The sequence below is a fragment of the Carettochelys insculpta genome, chromosome 6 (genome assembly GCF_033958435.1).
Source record: "Carettochelys insculpta isolate YL-2023 chromosome 6, ASM3395843v1, whole genome shotgun sequence".
Taxonomy (NCBI): Eukaryota; Metazoa; Chordata; order Testudines; family Carettochelyidae; genus Carettochelys; species Carettochelys insculpta.
In genome coordinates this window covers 21,033,377-21,054,831 of record NC_134142.1, presented here as the reverse complement: position 1 = coordinate 21,054,831, position 21,455 = coordinate 21,033,377, and the positions used below count along the sequence as shown (strand labels likewise).

General features: G+C 44.1%; 1 protein-coding gene across 1 annotated transcript in view; it reads right to left on the bottom strand.

Annotated features, from left to right (window-relative positions):
• The window catches only part of PPP1R13B (protein phosphatase 1 regulatory subunit 13B), a 139,304-nt gene extending 118,107 nt beyond the window's left edge, over positions 1 to 21,197 (bottom strand). Inside the window, exon 1 of the mRNA XM_074996410.1 lies at positions 20,944 to 21,197. Coding sequence (XP_074852511.1) covers positions 20,944 to 20,952 — 9 coding nt within the window. The 5' untranslated portion in view covers positions 20,953 to 21,197. The remainder of the gene's footprint in view (positions 1 to 20,943) is intronic.
• Positions 21,198 to 21,455: the final 258 nt, after the last annotated feature.

The following is a 21,455-nucleotide window of genomic DNA, read 5'->3' as shown; positions in this document are numbered from 1 at the left end:
ACTGGCAATAGGTAAGGATTAAAAACTAACTTTCAAAAGAGTGGCAATTTAAAAAGAAAAAATACCCATTAAATGTCATCTAGATAACTTGTTTTCATGATGACAGACAGATAGACGTGTTAGACTGTATTCTATCAAAACAAAAAAAAAGCAGTCCTGTAGCACTTTAAAAGACTAACAAAATAATTTATTAGGTGATGAGTTTTCATGGGATGTACACATTTCTTCAGATGATAGCCTTACCACAACAGGCTCAATATATAAAGCACAGAGGTCCAAAAATTATCAAGGTTGACAAAATCAGAAGAACAGAGGAATGGGGGAGTTTGATAGAACATCAAAGTATGTAAGAGAGTCCTTATAATGGGTCAGGTAATTGCTGTCCCCATTCAAACCACATGTGTTGAATCTGAATATGAACGTTAGTTCTGAGCATTCCCTTTGTAGGAGGTTGTTAACGTCCCTTTTCAGCAGAACACAAACTTTCAAGTCTTTAACAGAATGGTTCACTCCATTCAAGTCCTGGCTGACAGGTTTGTATATCTGGAGATTTAAGTCTGTCCTAAGAGTGTTTGCAGTCTGTCCTATATACATGGCATGTGGGCACTGTTGGCACATGATGGCATATATGATGTTAATTGAGGAACAGGAGAATGTCCACATAATTCTGTAATTAACGTAGTTAGGTGCAGTGATGGTATCTCCAGAATAGATATGTGGACAAAGTTGGCAATGGGGCTTGTTGCAAGGAAAAGTTCCAGGACTGGTTTTTTTTCTGGTATAGCCTGTGTTTGCTAGTGAGAATCCTCAAAGGTTGGGAGGTTGTCTATAGGAAAGAACAGGCCTGTCAGCTAGGGCCTTCTGGAGTGTGGCATTCATGATAGGTTGTAGGTCTTTAATGATGCATTGCAGTGGTTTGATTAGGGGGCTGTAGGTAATGACCAGTGGTATTCTGTTATAGGCCCCAAAAAAGCCAATCTTGGAGTTGTTGATTTCTGGGTATTCAGCTGCCACTGTTTTTTTAAACCCTTCTCCTGGTGGGTAATTCAGATTCATGAATGTTTGGTACAGATCTTGTAGTTGTTGATCTCTGTCAGTAGGATCAGAGCAGGTGCAATCATATCTCAGGGCTTGACTGTAAATGATGGATTGTGTCATGCGTGCAGGATAGAAGCATGCAGGTAAGCGTAGCAGTCAGTGGGTTTCTGGTAGAGAGTGATATTGATCAGGCCATCAGTGATTTGTACTGTTGTGTCCAAGAAATCTCTCTTATGTGGAGTGGTCAAGGCATAAGTTGATAGCGGGGTCCAGAAAGTTGAAGTCTCTGTGAAATTCTTCTAGCATCTCTTTACCATGGGTCCAAATGATAAAGATGTCACCAATGTATTGTAAGTAAAGGAGGAGTAATAGGGGATGAGAACTGAAGAATCATTCCAAGTCAGCCATAAATATATTAGCATTTTGTGGGGCCATATGGGTGCCCACAGCAGTGCCACTAATCTGGAGGTATAAATTGTCCCCAAATCAGAAGTAACTCTGGGTGAGAACAAAGTTACAGAGGTCAGACACTGGATTAGCTGTGGTAATGTCAGGGATGGTATTCCTGATCGCTTGTAGTCCATCTTCATGCGAATATTAGCGTAGAGAGCCTCTACATCTATGGTGGTAAGAATGGTCATGTAAGGAAGTTTTCCAGTGTTTTGCAATTTCCTCAGGAAGTCAGTGGTATCTCGGGTATAGCTGGGAGTGTTGGTGGTAGCTGGGAGTGTTGGTGGTACAGGGTCTGAGGAGGGAGTCTACACAGCTGGACAGGCCAGTGCCAATGCCCGAAATGATAGGATGTCCAGGGTTTCCAGGTTTGTGGATTTTGGCAAGTAAATAGAATAATCCAGGGCAGGGCTCAGATGGTGTGTCTGAGTGAATAAGGTCCCAAGCAGAAGCAGCTAGCTCCTTAAGTAAATGGTGTAGTTTCTTTTGGAATTCCAAAGTGCAATCAACAGAGAGAGGTCTGTAAAATATCGTGTTGGAGAGTCATCTGGCTGCCTCCTGTTCATAGTCTGACAGACAACAGCACCCTATTTGTCAGTTGGCTTCATTATGACATCTGGGTTATTTTTGAAATTCTAGACAGCATAGCTTTTAGCATAGTAGAGATTGTCTCTCATTTGGTGTTATTTGTGCATAATGGCAGTCTGTGCATGGTTGTGGAAGCACTGAATGTAGAAATCCAGACTTTCACTACGGTCATCGGGGGAGTTCACATAGACTTTTTAGTTTTGTTAGTGGGGGCTTGGGGGAGGGGGCGACTGAGTCAGACCGATGTTCATAGGTATATTGAAAGAATTCCTTTAGACGGAGATGGCGTTGGAGGTCACCAGAGAATTATATTAAGTTTGTGGAAGAAGTGGGGCAGAAAGAAAGACTCTTCTGCTGGGCTGAGTTTGTAGCCAGAAAGTTAATAATATTGTTGGCTGAGCAGTGGTTGTTGTAGTAGTATCCTGCAGTATCAAGTAATTTAGATAGTTTGTCGTCCTTTTCTTGTAGGGAGTGGAAGTGTGTTTTATAGATTTCTTGTCTACTATAGTAAACTCTTTCCGTGGGATCTCGTGTGGATGCCTGATCATTGATGAGAGTTTCAAGTTCAGAAAGTTCATTCTTAATCTTTGTCAGTTTATTGTAAAGGATTTTTAATCAAGTGGTTCCTCAGTTTCTTAGAGACTGTGTGGCATAGATTCTCACTGTAGTCAGTGTAGTACATTGAATGTAATGGGGTTTTCACTGTCAGTCCCTTGGGTATGATGTCCATTGTTTTCTTGGCCATTACCAAGCCATCCAACACCCTGACTCAGCCTAGTGATTTCCTCCATCTCATCTTGTACACTTATACATATGCTCACAGGAATAAAATATGCACAATGTGCTGAAATTTAAGTAAATTTGGCAGGATTAAGGTTTCAGATTATGAGCACTGTATTGCAGACTTACTTTTATGTAAATAACTTCCTTCCATCAAAATGGTTATTGTGTCTCCCCTTTCCTCACTTACATCCTTGCCTTTTTCCCCCTCAACTCTTCCATCATAAGATCTGGCCAGTCCATCTCTTGCTTCTGGGCTCATTCTCTCCCACCACTATGGAATGTCTCAGAAGTCCCATGGCCAGGCTAAGTTCCTCTCTTACAAATTCATACTTTCCTCTTAGCTCTACCACCTTTTTAGCTAAATAATCACTTACCCAGTTTAACTTAATCCCATGCCTACAATCCCAGCCACCTTTGACTCACTCCTCAAAACCTTTCCTTCTTCCCACTTCTACTGTTTTCTTGAACTAAGTCATCAAGATTCCACTCATTAATGGACAAATGTGGCCTTCCTCCTTCCTTCACCCTCTGGCTACAAATGCAAAAATCTCTCGTCTGCCTTCTTCTACTAAGCTCTCAACTTGCCCCAATGACTCCATTCCAGACCCTAATCAGCATTGTGCTCTCAATCATCTGCACCTTTGTTCTTCTCCTTAATAGTCTCCCCCCCACCCACATCCCAAAACTTGACTCATTCATGATAATTAGACACTTCCACCTAAAAAACACAACAAAACAAAACAAAAAACAACACACCACTCAACTACCATTTCATCTTCCTTTCACCTCTAAATTCACCCCTTTTCTTACAAATACTGCCTGGACTGGCTTGCCTACAACTCCATCACAGACCTTACTGAATCTTACTTGCACTTATTCCACTCAACTGAAACCACTCTTGCCACATCTCTAATGACCGGTTCCTGGTCAAATCTAAGAGTTGGTTCATCCTCACCCTCCTTGATCTGTCAGCCACACTGCTCTTCTTGAAATCACATCCACCACTGGCAGCTTCCATAACTGTCTCCTCCTACTTCATTTGCTCTTGGGGAGTATCCCCTCTCTAGGTTTTCCACAAGCCTCTGTTCTCTTCTCCTTCTAGACCTAATCTCATTCACAGACATTCAAATACAATCCCTATATGGAGGTGTGATGGGGTTCAGGGGTCCATGAGGCTCTGCACCCCATCCGCAGTCAGGAGTGACTCCCTCAGCAGCAGAACAGCGGGTTTATTAGCCAACAGGGTACAGAATCTTACAGAAGAGTCAGTACAGCAATCAGAGACAGACAGTCCAATCCATGTTGGGGAGATGAGGCCCCGAACAGCCCCCCAGAGACAGGGCCTTGCCACCTCCTTTGTCTCTCTCTCTCTCTCTCTCTCTCTCTCTCTCGCCCAGCCCAGACTAAACAGCTTTCCAACTCCCAGTTCCAATTCAAACCCCTCAGGCTCCACCTCCTCCCTTGTCTGCAATCCAGAGGTGCCACCTAGTTGTCTAGGTTACCCTCAGCAAACCACACACATCTGTCCCACTAGATCATAGGAGGATTTCTAGAGCTCTTTATTCTAAACCTCAGTGAGGTAGTTGTGGTAGTCTGTATCTTCATAAAACAAAGAAAGCAGTCCTGTAACACCTTAAAGATTAACAAATATTATAAATAATACTGTTATTCTTTAAAAGGTGCTACAGGACTGCTTTCTTTATTCTAAACCTGTTTTGTCCAAACTCAGCCAGTCTTTGCCATCTCCTTATTGAAGCCTAATTATCAGCTGAAGATCAGCCCCTCTTTTAGAGCTCTCTAAGGGTATGTCCACACAATTTATTAAAGTCGACTTTGTAACACTACTTTTTATAAAGCTGCAATTGAGTGTCTGCACCTGCTCAAAGTTGACAGTGTCCCCCCACTAAATTGCCTAAGTTTGACTGCAGCAGCAGTACTTTGTGGGCACCTATCCCACAGTTCCTTCAGCCCCGTTGCGTTTTGGGTTTCTGTGCCAGTGTCTTGTGGGAAAAATGTCACTACATATGGTTGTGGGTGTGTGATTTCATCATCCCAGAGTGCTTTGCTCTCACTCCCCATGCCACTGAAAGCATACATCTTTTTTCTTGTGGCCTGCCCCTGCCTCAGGACACTTTGGCACATCAATAGCCAGCTCCGACAGTGGTAATCATCAATCTGCCCAGACCACAGTAGTAGTTCAAGTACTGTCATGAATTCAAGTAAACTAATGAGACTATTTCCAGACCAAGAGTCCCTTCCCATGGTGAAGCCCGATACTCAAGTTCCACTTGCAGCTGGTGAAGATATCATGCACCACTATCTGCACAAAGAAATTAGATACATTGACATGTTCTCTTCCTGCTCTGGGAGTGGGGTTTCGTAGGTTTGCAAGTGGGAGGGGCTGCCCCATAAAATGTGTAGCTCAGAAAACTAGTTTCTGGGCCTCTCCTGATAAATCCTGTGCAGGGAAAATGCCTTCTCAATTACTGAAACCCCACTCAAACCCCATGTAGACCAAGGCATGCCATTTTCTGGAAGAATGGTAAGCACAGCTAAGCGACATGCAGAGTCAGGGCTAGCACACTTGCTGTCTGGTGGCTTGGAAAGGGCATTCTGCTGTCCGGAAGCATGGGGCGGGGTGGGAGCAGGATTTTCACACAGAATTGCTGGGTGGCTTAGGGTAACCCTTCTCCAGCATGCCCTGGAAAGTCTTCCCATAAATGTGCACATTTGTCTTGCTGGTCCACAGTTTACTTAGCACAGATAAACACCCCACCCTCCAACACACAAAGAAATGAGATTGTGGATCTCCTGCTGGGTCTCTTTTGCAACCCTGAAAACTCATGGCTAGTAGCAAAGGTGAGGTGATGACCAGAAGGGGCAATGTAGGACATTTTCAGAGGCGAGTAAAGTCTATTTTAATAATGATGGTGTCTGCACTTGCATAAGTCAACATTGAAAGGAAAAAAAGACAATTTTCAGTGTTACTGCTGGTGAAATCAGGAGTACAAAAGTCAACCTCAAGAACCCTTAAAAAACAAACAACCTATTGAACACTGATAGACACTGTTGCTTTATTAAAAATCAACTTAAGACCCTTAAATTTGATTTTATTCCCTAGTATAGACCAGGACTTGAAGGCTGCATCTACACTTCCCCTCCCTTTTGGATGGAGCATGTAAATACAGCAGTTCAAAAATGCCAATATGAATATTCAGTGCCTCATTTGCATAATGACAATCTCCTGCCAAGTCAAAAGTTCTGCTTTCAAAATGAAAATAATTAGGTAGAAGGGTGCTTTTGAAAGCAGAACTTCCTTTCAAAGGAACCCCCTCTACACGGTCAGTTTGCATTTTGAAAGCAGCACTTTCAATGTGGCGAATGGCTGCTGTTTTGCAAATGAGGTGCTGAATATTCATGTCAGTGCTTCATTAGTGTTTTTAAACCACTGCATTTACATGCCTGTTCTGAAAGGGAGGAGCAGTGTAGATGCAGCCAAAATGTATTTCAAAAATACAGCATCTACACACAAAAGGCTATGCCTACACTACCCCCACCCCCTAAACGGGGATGCTAATGACACTAGGTTATGCTAATGAAGTGCTTCAATGAATATTCAGCACTTATTAGCATAGCAGTCAAAGCACTTCAGAAGTGCTGCTTTCGATCGTGCGCAGCTAGTCTACACAGTGTCCTTTTCGAAAGGACCCCACACACTTCAAGAAGTACACCATGTAGATGAGCCACCGTGATTGAGAGTGACATTTTGAAGTGCTGTGGCCACCATTATGCTAATGAGGCACTGCATATTCATTGCAGTGCCTCATTGGCATATCCCAAAGCGTCTCATCAGCATCCCCCTTTCAAAAGGGGGGGCTAATGTAGACATAGCCAAGCCTATTTTGAAATAGTCATAGGTGCTATTCCTTATAGGATGAGGTTTACCAATTTCAAAATAAGCCAACCACTACCTTGGAATTTTGAAACAGTGGTTGCATGGTGTGGACACTAGCTTAGTTATTTCAAAATAATGGCTGTGCTTGTGGAGGGATGGGAGCAGCACAATGAGCTACCTAGCTGTGCATATGCCAAGAACAGCAGGTATGGGGAGCTTCTAGATGGGGCTCAGAGCGCCAAATCCAGGGGCATTATTATGCTGTTCCTGCTGAGTGCCCTCCAGATCCAGCAGCCCAGCCTCCTCCTACACCCCATTCCCCTGCCCTGAGCACTCTCCTGCTCCCAAACTCCCTCACATGAGTACACTCAACAAAAATGGGTCAGCTACAGGAAAAACTTGTCAAAGTTTATACATTCATGTTACATAAAAGGGTTTGCCATAGTCGATTTCTCCGGCAGAATTCATGGCAAATCACTAAAGCCACTAGTCTCTGCAAGAGTCCAGCTTATGATGAGTGGAACATCCAGCCTCACTGGAGGCTGTGTGTTCTCTGACCCTCAGTCATACGGAAGCAGGAGATGGTCTGGAAAAGTCAGCTCCAGCAATGGGTAAGTAAGTGGCACCACACCACGTCCCCCAGCAGAATAGTAGGATGGCAGGAGCTCCCCAACCAAGCTCTCATGGGTGTGGGTGTCTGAGCTTGGCTCCTCCACATCAAGTCCCCTCCAACTGCAACTTGGTGTTGTAGGAGGTTTCTCTAAGTCTCTACTTCTGTGTGAATTCTTTTTGTTGTCTTCCAAAATTAAAACTGAAATGATTATATTGTGATAAACTTGCAGAATTTTTAGAGTGTGCAGAACTTAGTGCGGAAGAAATAAAACTAAGATACTTGGTTAAGGGGTGGTTTTCTTTCCAGCCACATGAACTAGAGGCTTGATAGTTTTAAAATGAAAGCATGTATGTTTAAGCAGACTTTCTGCAGCCAATTACACTACTGATTAACTGTAACATACGCTATATTTTGATGACAGGAAAGAAGAAAATTTAGGCTAAAAATAAGAACAAGGAAGATCTTAAAGCAATCACTCATCATGCTTGTACTTCAATATAATTTCCAAAGAAAGAAATCGGCTGTGTCCTTTTATTACTTTATGGTGTATTAAACAATTTTTTTTTTTTAAATAACTCCAAGTAAAATTGTTCTTTAGAGAGATTCATCTAACTTAAAAAAAAAAAAAAAAAAAAAAACACACATGAAAAATTATGTCTATTAAGAGGCTTTAACACAATATATTCCATGACAAACCATGTTTTAAAAATTACACTTTAATGCAATAGCTTGTGTTGATTAGAGGCTACATCTTGGTTAGGTAACTAGGAAATTGGAAATCTTTATACCATGCTTTTTTCCCCCACATAGATAGAGCCCTTAATGACCGGAGATCAAATGGAATCATGATATCACAAGTCAAAATTTAATTGATTAGTTTTTGATGGGACTTATTTAAATAACTAATGTTTTGGAAACAGGATTTATTGCCATTGCTCATTAAGGCCACAATCTCCATGATCGTGACTATAGTAGGCTAGAAATGACATTGTGCTGCACCAGTATAATCCTGAATTGCAAGAGGCAGCCTACAGTGAAGGAAAGGATTTTCCTGTTGCCATCAGAACACTACTTCCTAAGTGCTGATGAATAGGTCATCTGCAGGAATATCTATGCTACAAAATTCAGTGAGAATAAAGTTGATTTTCTTGCACCCTGGACTTAACAAAATTGCGTGCATGTCCACACTGGAATATAAAGTCAGCGTGTCACCCATCAGGGTAACCAGCGATGACTTTGTACAGTGGGTACCTATTCTACCGATCTTGCTGCCTGTTACTTTGTATCTGTCTTTACCACTGTCTGATAGGACAAGTGTGTCACAAGTGGTTCTGCGTGTGCACTGTCAGCATCCCATAGTGCACTTGTTTCCTCCCCCCTCCCCCTCCCTTTGGGGAGCAAAAGAACAAAAAAAGTGTTTTCATGCCCTTCCTGCCCCCCCCCAACCCATGCAGACACCACTGCAAGGCTCAGATGGAACCTGCTCAGCTTCAAACTGTTGCGGCAACTATTATGAGCACCTCACACATTTTGCTGTGATGGGTGTAGAGCTGAAGCAGCCATGAAAACAATGAAGATTGAGGACATGGGCATACACGAATGTGAGACATTAGCCAGGAGAAACAGGAAGACCCTGGCTACTCTTGATCTTTTGAGCACAACGGAGCTCCAGTTCTGGTGCCCTGAAACAAGCTCAGACTGGCAAAACCTCACTGGTCTGTGGATATGGGATGATCAAAACTGCTGCATGCTTAAGGCCACTGTCATGGAACTTTGTGAATTGCTTCCCCCCGCCCCACCCCTCACACACTGTTTATAATACCAAAATGAGACCTGTTCCAACAGTTCAGAAGCATGTGGTAATAGCTCTGTGGAAGCTTACAATGCCACCAGTCAATAGACAATCAATTCGGAGTAGACTGATTCAGGCAGACAAGGAAATCAAATACCCTTCTGCTATAAAAGATAGTGACACAGCAGATGGTTTGCGATGTGCAGGACAGGGAGAAAGGGAACCCTAGCACAGCAAAATGAAAACTGTTGCAGGGCGAAAGATGGAACACACAGGCCAGTCTTGCAGCACATGACCTTGCCACAGAGTATGTAAATCACAAGGAGTATTTCTTGATGGTGTTGCAGGGCCAGTGAATCACAAGGGCTGATCACAGACAGCAAAGTGGGATGTTTAGGAAATATAACACGTGTCTTTAGGAATTCTTGGCTGTTCAGAAAGGTCCAAAATGGGAGAGAGTCTTCCCAGACCAGAAAAATCACCAGTAGAGATGCCAATACTGAGCCTACAAGACTCAGCTTACCCCACTACTCCCTTGGCTCATAAAGCCATACATGGGCAGCCTGAATCACACTCAGGAGCATTTCAAATAAGGCTGTGCAAGTGCACGTGGCTGTTTAAAATCCAGGTTCAGGAGCCTCTTGTTGCTGTTAAGCTACACCAAAACAACGTGCTCCTTTTGTTGACAGCCTGGCATATGTCCCATAACTTTTGTGAGAATAAGAGGAAAAATGTCATGCCTGGCTGGAGCGCAGAGGCAGATCATGTAGCCAGTAGTTATGAACAGCCAGATACCAAAGAGTAAGGAGAGCAGAGTGAGTGGAACTACTGATCGGGGACATGTAGTCATGTCACTGTCTGCTAAGTCATAAAGCTGTCTTTCAGTTGTGCCTGTTGCTTTTAAGAATGTCCCCCTGCCTCATGTGTGCCGGCCTGTAAATCCTGTAATTCCTCCCCCCACAGACACACACACTCAAAAAGCCCACAAAACACACCCCAAAACTGTTTTTGGAAACAATTTTTATTCAGAGGACTCTAAAGGAGTTTATGGGTGGGGGTTCAGGAATGGGTAAGCAAAGACATTCTGCCATCAGAGGTGTGGGAATATAAGCCTTCTGCTTGCCGAAGCATCCTTGGAAGTGGAATGCAAGGCTTTCACTGACTTTCCTCCCTGCATTCTGGGGTGCCAAAGTGAGGGGCAAGTTAAGGAACATGGTGAAGAGAGCACATGGCTCATCATGGACTGCAGTACTCCTGTATCATGCACCCCAGGAGCACTGTTTGCTGCCTCTTCAGCAGCAACATCTCCTTCTAGGTCTCTGCTTCATACTCTGAGCTCACTCTGCCTTACAATCCACTCTCTTTCCCAAAAAAGCCCACCTCTCCTCCAGCATGGCTTTCCTCCATTCATCTGCCTGGGCCCTGTCTGTGCAGGCAGCTTCCTTGTGCTCTACAGACATATCTTCTGACAGGGCTTCTTTTCTGGTGGAACACCTCAGAACAGCATTCCCATACCTTCCGCACCCCCCTGCTGTGAATGTGGCCAGTGTAGCTGGAAACACTGCCATTTTGGAAGCTGGCTGCGTGGCTCTGAGATGCATGTGGCCCTTTAAGAAACCATTTGCGGCTCCCCCCACGGCTGCTGCTCACTTCTCCGGCTTTCAGCATGGCAGGCAGGGCGATTAGGACTCGATTTAATTGGTGCAATGGCTGGCAGGAGGGATGCAACCATTACACCAACTGAAGTCCTATTATTTCAGTGGGGCAGGGAGCTAGGACCTGCTCCTGCCATACTGTATGTGGGGGTATGAAGGCTGGGAGGAGCTGTGCAGAAGACAAGATGGGAGCCTGACAAAGCAGCAGCAGTGGGGCCAGGTAGCACACAGATCCTGGATAAGGTAAATTAACCCTGGGTTTGTGGCTGCAAGGAGTTTAAGCCTGGGTGTGGCTTGGGGCTGAGAGGGATTTAAGCCTAGGAATTGGGGGAAGGAAATCAGACTAGTGTTCCAGCACTATCTTCCCCCATGGGGGGGAGGCGGGGAAGAGTACTGTCTTCCAGTGTTCATTTTCTTCTGCAGATCTGTGCCAGCTAACAGCTGGGGCAGGGAAAGCTCGAGCAGTGGTTAAAGAGCTTGCTCTTGAGCTCACTACAACAAAACATGAGTGAAGGTCAAACATTAAAGGGGATACACATCTTCAGTAAACATAACACGACAGAAGTTCTTTCATGAAATTCCTTGAGAACACAATAGGGACATATTCCATTCAAGAACAATAGTTTGGTTTTTAAGCATCCTCTTGCAGCAGACACTACAGAGATTTTAAGGGACCTGTGTAACAGTTTGCTTCCAGCCAAAATAAGGCACAAACTTTGGCACATGCTTTCAAGCCTGTGATTGCAAAAGGCAGTTTTTGAACTGTGCATGCTAGGACAGGGACTATGGCTGTTACCACTAGTTTCTCATACCTGCTTTGCTGGGGCATTGAGAATTCCCCTAGAAGTACAGGGAAAGGGGCAGAAGGAGAGAGAAAGCTTCTACTTCCTGTTCTGCTGGAACAATGAAAGCTTCCCCCCCTCCCCAGGAGCCCAAGGAGAGGGAGATGGTCCAGGCATGGTGGAGCAGTTTTTGCTATCATATAGTAGCTTAAAGCTCCTTCCCCTAGGTTGCAAAAAAAAAAAAAAAAAACACACACCACACCAACCTGCTTAGCATAAACTCTGTAAAGGAACAGATGCTGGCTGAATATGAGCAGAAGGCTGGCAAATATGCTGCACTGCTCTGTGGTGCCATGATGCCACATTACCTATTAGTGGCTTGGCATGGAAAGGGGTCCTCAAGCCAGTTGGAATATGGTAGGCACCCCCCCACCCCCCGCAAAAGAAAGCCACCATGAGAAGGATTAAAGGAGTACATGTCTGAGAGCTTTATAGAGATGTGCAAGGAGCACTGTCCCCAGACACATTAACAAGTTGTTCTGTGGGACACCCCCCCTGCCCCAAACTGTACGGGTACAGCACCCGGCACAGATCACACCCAGTTGCCTTAGCCTACTTGTAACATGATTAAAAAATGAAGTCACCAGAGGTGCCCTCCCAGTCACCTACAGACATGGGTGTTTCCTTTGGAGGACTCTGGCAACAGTAAGGCAATCTCTTCAGATATATCCACTGATTCTTCAGGGACAGTGGTTGGGTCACTCCCTAGAATCTCATGCAGCTGCACACAGAAGAAGTGGCACGTTTGCAGCCATCACCCTGAGCATCCATTTGCTCCCTTATTTTTATGGTACCCCCGAGCACCTTTATTTTCATGCAGCACTGCTGGGTATCCCTGGTGCATCCTTTTTCCTCCATGTCCTGCGAGATCTTGGCATATGTGTCTGCTTTTCTTTTGTTGGACCACAGTGTTCCCAGAACATATTCATCCTAACACACAGCAATAAAAGTTCCTGGATTCCCTGCATGCTGGAGCTTGTGTGCAATCCTGGGAATTAATGGCCAGATGTGTTGCAGAGGTGTACTGCCTGCTCCGTTCACCCCATTTCAGGAATGAAATTAAAAGAGTCTCAGGCCATTTCCTGCATATCTGGAGAGTAGCAGAACTGAAAGTGATGGCCAGGGTGGTCACATTTGGGCACTGTGAAACACTTCCAAGAGGCCTAGAATGTCCAGTTTCCACAATACTCTACCTGCACTACCCTAAGTGCAAGTATGGAAGGTGAAATTTGTTGTCACTCCTTCTGAAAACCAGAAGCACAAAAGTTGATCTTAGGAACCCATAAAGTCAATGAAATGGACCCTGTAGTGTGGGCTGATTCCTGAGAAATTCAGCTTAAGTCACCTAATCTCCTAGTGTCAACCAAGATGGTCAAATGCTTCAGGCTATCTAGCTGCACCTACACCAGAAATAGGGTCAGTATAGCTACAGCACTGAAGGAATATGGATTTTTCACTTCCTCAAGCATCAGGTTAGGCTAAACATAACATAAGACCAGGACTAAGGCATTACATCCTCAGCAAACTCCCTTATACTTCTGTGGCTTGTTGGAGGTTGCGGGGGGAAGAAAAAACAAACAAAAAAAACCCACACAAAACCAAAAGAACCCTGAAGACCAGATTTTACATTCTTAATATTTTAAAGGGGGCGGGGGGGGAAGGAAGATCCGTAACAAATCTGTAGGCTTTTTTTTTTTTTTTTTAAAAAAAAAAAAAAACAAAAAAAAAAAAACAAAAAAAACCACACAACACTTATTTTAATTTTGTTTACAAAAACCATAACTAACAGTCAAGGGCCAGGCAAGCTTCCAGCCTACATTAGGCCATTTAAAGGTACAGCCGTAACCAGTGTGAAAATTGCATCACTGGTTGGGAAAACCATCAATTCACACTTGACCTATGCTAGGAAAGGCTAGCGGAACATCCACCTGCCCTCACAGGGAAGCCTTCAGATCCCCTGTTGTAGAAAGAGGAGTCAAGGATCTGGCCCAATTCCTCTCCCCAAGGGAGCAGAAGAAAGTGCAAGCTACAGAATAAAGCATGCAAACCGCAGTATTGAAAATTTAGAATACAGTTAACAAATGAAACATAGTCATGTCAGATCAGGTGGCGTTTGTTTTGGCCACTACTCTATGCTCTTCAGTGTCCATTTAATTATTTTAAAGCTCCAGCCATAGAGTTGTTTTTCAACGAGATCTTTCACCCCAAGGGATATAGGATTAAAAAGTCCATAAAACTTCAACCAAATCTCACACACACACAGCATTACACCTTTTTCCATGCAAGAACGTGCTGTAGTATTCCAAACCACATGCAGAGATTTAGACAATATTAAAAGATGCACTGATTAGATTAGTATGCCCTGTAGCTAGTATATTTAAAAAAAAAAACAAACAAAAAAAACCACTCCTACATCACAATCCAGTCTGTAGAATATACTTAAAAAAAAAAAAAAAAAAAAACAGTCTGAAATAAAGCATGAGATGGTAATATTGAGCAGGTTTAAATTACAGTAGAGCTCCGAGGTGCATGTGCAACTTGAGTTGCATGTATCTCAGGTTAATGCAACTGAGCGGTGAGGAGCTGGTGCCTGGCTCCAGGGTGCCTGCCACTCTAAGGAGTGGGGAAACTGACCAGCACTGCTGCACTGATCAGTTTCCTGACTCCTGTGGGGGCAGCAGCCAAGAGTCAGGCTGTTGCCCCTTCAAGAGCCAGGAAACTGACCAGCACTGCTGCTTCAGTCAGTCATTTTCCCCCCTCCAAGATACATGAAGTTTCATTTAGGTGGGACTGCGCAAGAATGCAACCTCTGAGTAAGTCAGGGTCTACTGCATCTCCATTAAAAGGCACAAATTAAGGTCAGGCTTCACTTATTCCCATTATTAGTTCCAGTGGCTTTTTATTTTTAACTACAATATTTAAAAGCATAACTTCTCAGTTTTAGTCAGTCAATCAGGATAAATAATCACCACTTGACACTAATTAGTACTAGTTTAACTTCTAGTCTGGCACTCTTAGGGCCTGACTGGTGATAATATGAGGGAATTTGCTGGACCACAGGAGGTCAATATTGTCTAGCAGCATTTAAGGGTAAAGTTACAGAACATGGAGGCAGGACTGCTGGCTGAAAACCACCACATTATGGTTATTGCTAGATGGAAGTGCCAGATTAGAGACATTCAACTTGACATGTAGGAGTTAAAAATAAAAGCAGCATGTTTTTCCTTATTACTCAGATAAAAGCTAACAAGATTTTCAACAAAGACACTAAGTATGTGAACCATAGTCAAAGGGATCCTAGCGCTCTGTTATGAATGGATCATGAACCAACCAAGATGCAAGTCGTCAATCCACATGTTGAAGCACTGCATTAGTAGTCAGTTAACTTCATATGCCTAAAAAACACCCAAGTCAGAGACAGATGGCAAGTTATATGGGCGGCTGGTGCCCCAACCCCATGATTATTCAGAGCTTGATGCTCAGCTCCAGCAATGTTCAGAAACCCCTAACTCTAGCACTGTACCCCTTCACACCTTGCACCTCCTGCACCCTGTTCTGCAACCACATGGGGAAACTGACCCCCTGGACCTACAAAGCAACCGGCATTCCTGCTCCCATCTACTATGGCTCACTGGGTTGCCAAAGGAAAGGAAAGCAAACACACTTGCTTATACCTCAGCACAGCCCTGGTGAGGAAGTGACCTAAGTTTAGTGAGCCTTGGTATTATGTACTGGGGAACAGGTGGGGACGGACTATTTCACTCCTCTCTGTAACCCCACAAAAAAAGTAAAAGGCATCTTTAATTTTGATTCAAAATTAAAGAAAAGTTTCATCCTAACCACTATAGGATTTTCTTCACAAATACATCTGAAGCTTTCCAGACCACAAAAATCCAGATATTGGCTGTCAGCAGGCCAACAATTAAGCCAAAGAGAAGAAACTTCAACAGAACCAAGCCAATTGCTTGCAGAAATCTAGCATTCATCTCAATGAACCCTGTACCTCACAGCTTGTCTTTATCACTACTGATGGAATGCAGCCCACAAGTGTGTGTGAAGCCACAGGACTGAAAACAGAAATGCAGTCCAGTAGCACTTTAAAGACTAAGAAAATAATTTATTAGGTGGTGAGCTTTCGTGGAATAGACCCACTTCTTCAGACCTGGTCTATCTCACAAAAGGGGGTCTATGCCACAAAAGCTCACCACCTAATAAATTATTTTCTTAGTCTTTAAAGTGCTACTGGACTGATTTTTTGTTTTGATAGTATACACAGACTAACACGGCTATCTAACTGTTACTATTCAACTCTGCATAGGGCATTGGTCAGTTCTCACCTTCAACCACCTTCAAACCAAATGGGAAGTTGGAGAACTAGTTTATGTCTGGAGCCAAATTTTACTGTAGCAGTTCCTCTTGTAAAGGAAGGTAAGTGCACTTCCTCTTCTTTCACCTTTTCCACTCACATCTTTTGAAGCTACTATTCAAGAAGTGCTTTAACTGCAGAATACATATTAAAGATCCATATGATTAATTATGTTCTAGAGATAGAAAATAACTCCCTCCTCCAACCTCACAAGCCTACAGTTCTACAATACCAGACAGTCAAAATAGCTTTTGCCCCAGAAGGTGGACAAACTTCAGTTCCTGTATGTTGTAATGTTAGGCCAAGAATTATACAACTAGAGTAACAGCAGAAGTGCCGAAGCAAAAGAAAGGCAGCCTTCTCAAAGTTATCTATGCAACTGTATTGACCTGACATCACTTTTGGAAGCAAGCATTCATGGTGGCTGTTTTAACCTGTGAAAAGCCACATGAACTCAGATGATGTACATTTTGGCTAACTTCAAAGAACCGAAGGAGATTTTAAAAAAAACACAAAACAAAAAACAAAGATTTCCCCCCCCCCCCCGCCCCAAGAGGAAGTGGTTCAGTGATAAATGGTTTAATAAAAACTGCAATGTTACCTATTTTTAAAGGTACTTTGGCATGTGGACTAAAGTCAGTGCAGAATCACAGATTTTTGTGCTTGTCACCAATATTCCCTCCAATTTTTCCATGTAGGGGCAAAATACATTTGATTACATCACCCAGGCATTTGCAGATGTGCACCACCACTATCAGTATGCTGATGGCTGTAGGTGCTCTAGACAGCATTTCAACCTCTCCTGGGTGGCTACGTTACACAAGCATTCATCTTACAGGGAACACTGTCATCCATACTTTTAGCTGGGGACACAAAAGTTTCACTTTTTATTTCCTAGCACAGCAAAACTAATAGACTGCATGGCACTCTGTTTCCCATTAGCAGTATGCATTAAAATATTATTCAAAATTAAATCTGAATTTTCTTCTGAGATTAACAAGTGTCAAAGCCTGAACTTCTCTCTTAAAACATTTAAATAAATATGCTGGATCAAGGGCAAGCTAAATGGTATGAAGTCAACTTTTATAAATATGGCAAAACAGCTTACAGTATCAGCTGTAAAGGAGGTGGTTTAACAACTTAAAATTTTATATGACGTTTTGTGCTTAACCCCCCCTCCACCACCACCATTACCACCCGAGCATAGGCACAGAGAGCACAGGCATGTACTTGGCGCAGGTCACCCCTGTCCCGGGCACTCACTCCTTTTGTTGTGTGAGGCAGGCCCTGGTGCACGTCTTTAAATGCACCAGGTAATAACCCTTCTTCCAGGGACGTCCTGTTGAGATTCTGACTGTACTCCCCCACCGCCCCACACATACCTCCTGATCCTTTTACATCCCATCTATGGCCCCACAAAGTCCCAAGACCTCCTCCTCAGCCTCATCCTGGCTATGGCCACAGTGGCCAGTTACAGGACCAGGGAAAGGTGGCTGGCTGGGGGCGACTGATGTAACTGAGAGGCCTACTTTTGTTGCTTGGTTCACCCATCCAGGCAAAGTTCCTCTAGATGGTGTGCCCTGGTTCCCTTGATGCCTTCGTGGAGCAACGGGTATGGTCTGGGCCTCTCTGTTCAGTGTCCCCTACCAGCTCCCCCTTGTTTTGGCCCTCTCTCCTTTTAGTTGTCTCCCAAATTTATTTGGGATCCCATATTTAATATATTTCCAGGTTCCTAACTGACCATTTTAACAGTTTAGAAAACAGTGACTGCTATACTGCTTATCTTTTTTTCTTGCGATGTGGGCTCATGTCCACTCACATTCAGTCCCCAATAGAGCCATACGAGTGTAGCCTGACATCACCACAAGCAAAAAATTATGTAGTACATAAGCAGTACAGCAGTCACTGTTTTCTAACATATTAAAATGGCCAATTAATAAGAACCTGGAAATACTAAGCTATATAGCACACCCTCTGAGGCAGCATAAAGGTGAGCCAAATTCAGCATAAGGCTTTATTTATTTGAAAGTCATGTTGTAAATTACATGAACCACTGGGAATGCACCTCTTTAAAAAAAAAAATTATGAATGGAAACAACTACTAGATTTAAAAAAATCTACTCTGTACCATTATTACAGGGAAATCCAACCACACAGGACTGCAAGTAGCACTAATATTCTTTTCTTATTCCACTGAAAAGTAGCAGAGTATTACAGAAATGGAGGGACAGACAGGAGTGTAAATAGCAAGAAAAGCTTTGTTGGTTAAGCTTCTCTCTGAAGGAGGTATTATCCTATTTCTTCCCGGGGCGAGGGGGGCAGGGGGAGGACAGAAACACATGGAGAAAGCACAATTCTTTTTTACCACTAAGTTAAGAGACATTTACAAAAATATAGATTAAGTACAGTTTCAACCAATTATCTGTCTAGTTTACTATTCAACTCCTCGATAGCTGATTTGGAGTCAAAAAAATATTCCAATCTAGTATTTTTTAAAACTAAATAAGAATTTAAACAAAACAAACAGCTATTAACCTGCTTTATAATTCTGATAAGTATCTTTGCAAGGATGTTTTATGGTTAGCCAAATTATTCAAAAGCTATTTCTGCAAGGAAAAAAAAAAAAAAAAAGTTACCCTTAAACTGATGTCTAGGAGGTACCTAATTCAATAAAAATAAGGTACTAACCATTCACACCTTGAAATCTGGGCTTAAAACAAATTTCACATGTGACCCAAAGTACGTTGGGTTCCATTCCAGTCCCTTCCACCTCCCAGTCATCTGCTCACAACAGACAGAATCTAGTATTTGTGACATTTCTCTAGAGGTAGAATATACAGGATGAGCTAAGTTAGGATTGAGATGCACTTGCAAAATATCCAGAGAGTGCCTACACCATGATAGATTCAATTCAGTGTTATTCATGTCATTACTGCTGGATTCAGCAACTTCTAGTTTTCAGAACAGATATAGCTGGTGCAATAAAACCCCCCCAAACAGACGTCAATACTAAAATATTTTGAAGTAAAATTTCATAAACAGAGTTACCTTAAGTCTACCTCAAGCAACTGTAATATTTAAATCCATCCTGAAGCACATACAAAATAGAGCCTAATCAAATGGCCTAGAAAGGGTAGTAGATTCCAAATGCTACACTACAGACGTTAAGTATCAGAGGGGTAGCTGCGTTAGTCTGGATCTGTAACAGTAACGAAGGGTCCTGTGGCACCTTATAGACTAAGAAAAGTTTTGAGCGTGAGTTTTCGTAAGCACAGACTCACTTCATCAGATTAAGTGAGTCTGTGCTCACAAAAGCTCACGCTCAAAACTTTTGTTAGTCTATAAGGTGCCACAGGACCCTTCGTTGCTACTATAGAAGTTGTGACATTTTTCTCCCAATCCAAAAACTGCTAACAAGCAAATATGTTTAATCAGGAACTTTTATGACCTATACTGTACTTAAACGTGTTACCCTTTATGCAGTGCTGCATAAAAGCTGAAAAGTTTACCAGTCTTTTCTCTTCATTGTCTAAAACTGAAAAATACCCATATGTTTATGGGCTAAGAACCATAAGTCAACTACTCTGTCCCTGTTTTTGGAAAAACTGGTTTACAGCGTTTTTTTACATCTTAAAATCCTTTCATATGTGGAAGCTGAAAAACCAGAAGAGAACTAGATAAAAACATTCAGTTTTACCTAATACTCCTGACACTCCAGAGGGATGCTTGTCCCTGAGACTATGGCAGTGACATCGAATAAAAACTGACTTGTTTTCCTTGTCTAAGCTTGAGTGGAAATTCAGGAACTAAGAGTAAATTAGCTCAGAATTTTCCTTGGGACTAGTACAAGATGTATACAATGAAATGTTTAAGTTAGATAAACAAGAGTTCATATGGTGTATTTTAGTTTGGAAAAAAAAACAAAAACAAAAAACCATACTAGTGTTTGGGGAAAAAAAAACAAACAAACAAACAAACCAAACCAAAACCACACAGCTGTTACATTCTCAAGATTTATCCACAACCCCAGTACCAGCACTAAACTCTCTCCTAGCCACTGCACCAAACCCATGTCACCCCCACTCTCTTGTTGTGAGAGAGGTAAATTAGTTTATCCAGTTAACTTTTAAACTAAAAACCAAAACAACTGTCACTGCACTAGGGCAGAGAGGAGCAGAGGACGGAGAAACAGGAGAGATATGGGGACACAGATGGAAAGGCTAGAGATAAGCTGTTTCAGACACATTATTCTTCCCACCAGAAAGGCCCATGAAGCCGCTGGAGAAGGGGAAAACAAAAAACCTATACGTCGTACGCGGGACGTCTGTGATTAACCCTTCTTCACGCATAGCTGACGAAAGTGTGTTGAAGGAATAACAAACGAGATTTCAGGGAGAGAAACCTAGCCCTCGCTGTAACCGCGGAGGGCCCACAAAGTTCGAATCAAGCCACCCTAGAAGCGCCGGTGGTCTCCAGGGCAGGAAGACCCTGGAGAGTACGAGCGTGCAGGCCGGGTCCGTGACGCCCACGGCCGGCTGTCACACGCGCGGCCCCCGAAGCGGCGAGGCAGCCCCTTGAGCCCGCAAGGTGAGCGGCTGAGACAGACGATGCTTCTTTCCACCTCTCCAAGGGAAGCCTCCCCCCAGCCAGGCAGCGATCTGGGGTGAGTGCGTGTGTGTGTGAGACAGAATGACAGGGAACCCCACGCCCGGCCGGGGGCATAGGACATTTCAGCCCCCATTGGGGGTATAATGGCGGGAACCCTCCCCCCCCAGGGAGCGAAGAGAGGGACTGTAATGCCGCGTCCCTCCACTAACCATGCATGGCCAGGGAACCCGCACGTGCCCGGCTACAAGAGAGGAGCGCAGCCCCACTCAGCGGGGGATCACGGTGCCCTGGACGAAGCAGGTGTCGCACTCACCGGCATCATCTCCGCAGCGGTTCTGAGCCGCCGCCGCCGCCGCTCCCGGCCTCCTCAGCTGCCGCGCGGGCCGCTTTCCTCAGCGGCCGAGGAAGGCGCAGACCGTGGCGGAGGCAACAACAGGCGCCTTTCGTCTCCCCGCAGGCCTCACTCGCCGCAGCGGCTGCCCCCACAGCAAGAAAGGAAGGGGGCTGCGACAGCAACCGGACTCTACAGCCCCTCACCTCAGCGCTTCCTGCTCCGCATTCCCCACTCCGCCCGGCCAGGGGTTAACGACAGCACCGCTTCCCCATTGGCCGGAGCAGGACGCCGCCGCGATCTGCATGGGGTGGGAGGAGGATGGCTGCCCGCGCACGCGCGCTGGGCTCTTAGCCCTCGTAACTCCGGTCGCGCGCGCGCGCCCTCTCACCGTGCTCGAGTTGTTATTTTACTGCTCCTCGCGGGGCCCCGCCCCGCGCACCTAGGTTCTCCATCCCCCCTCCCATCCCGGCCTTTCCTGGTGAAGGGTACTG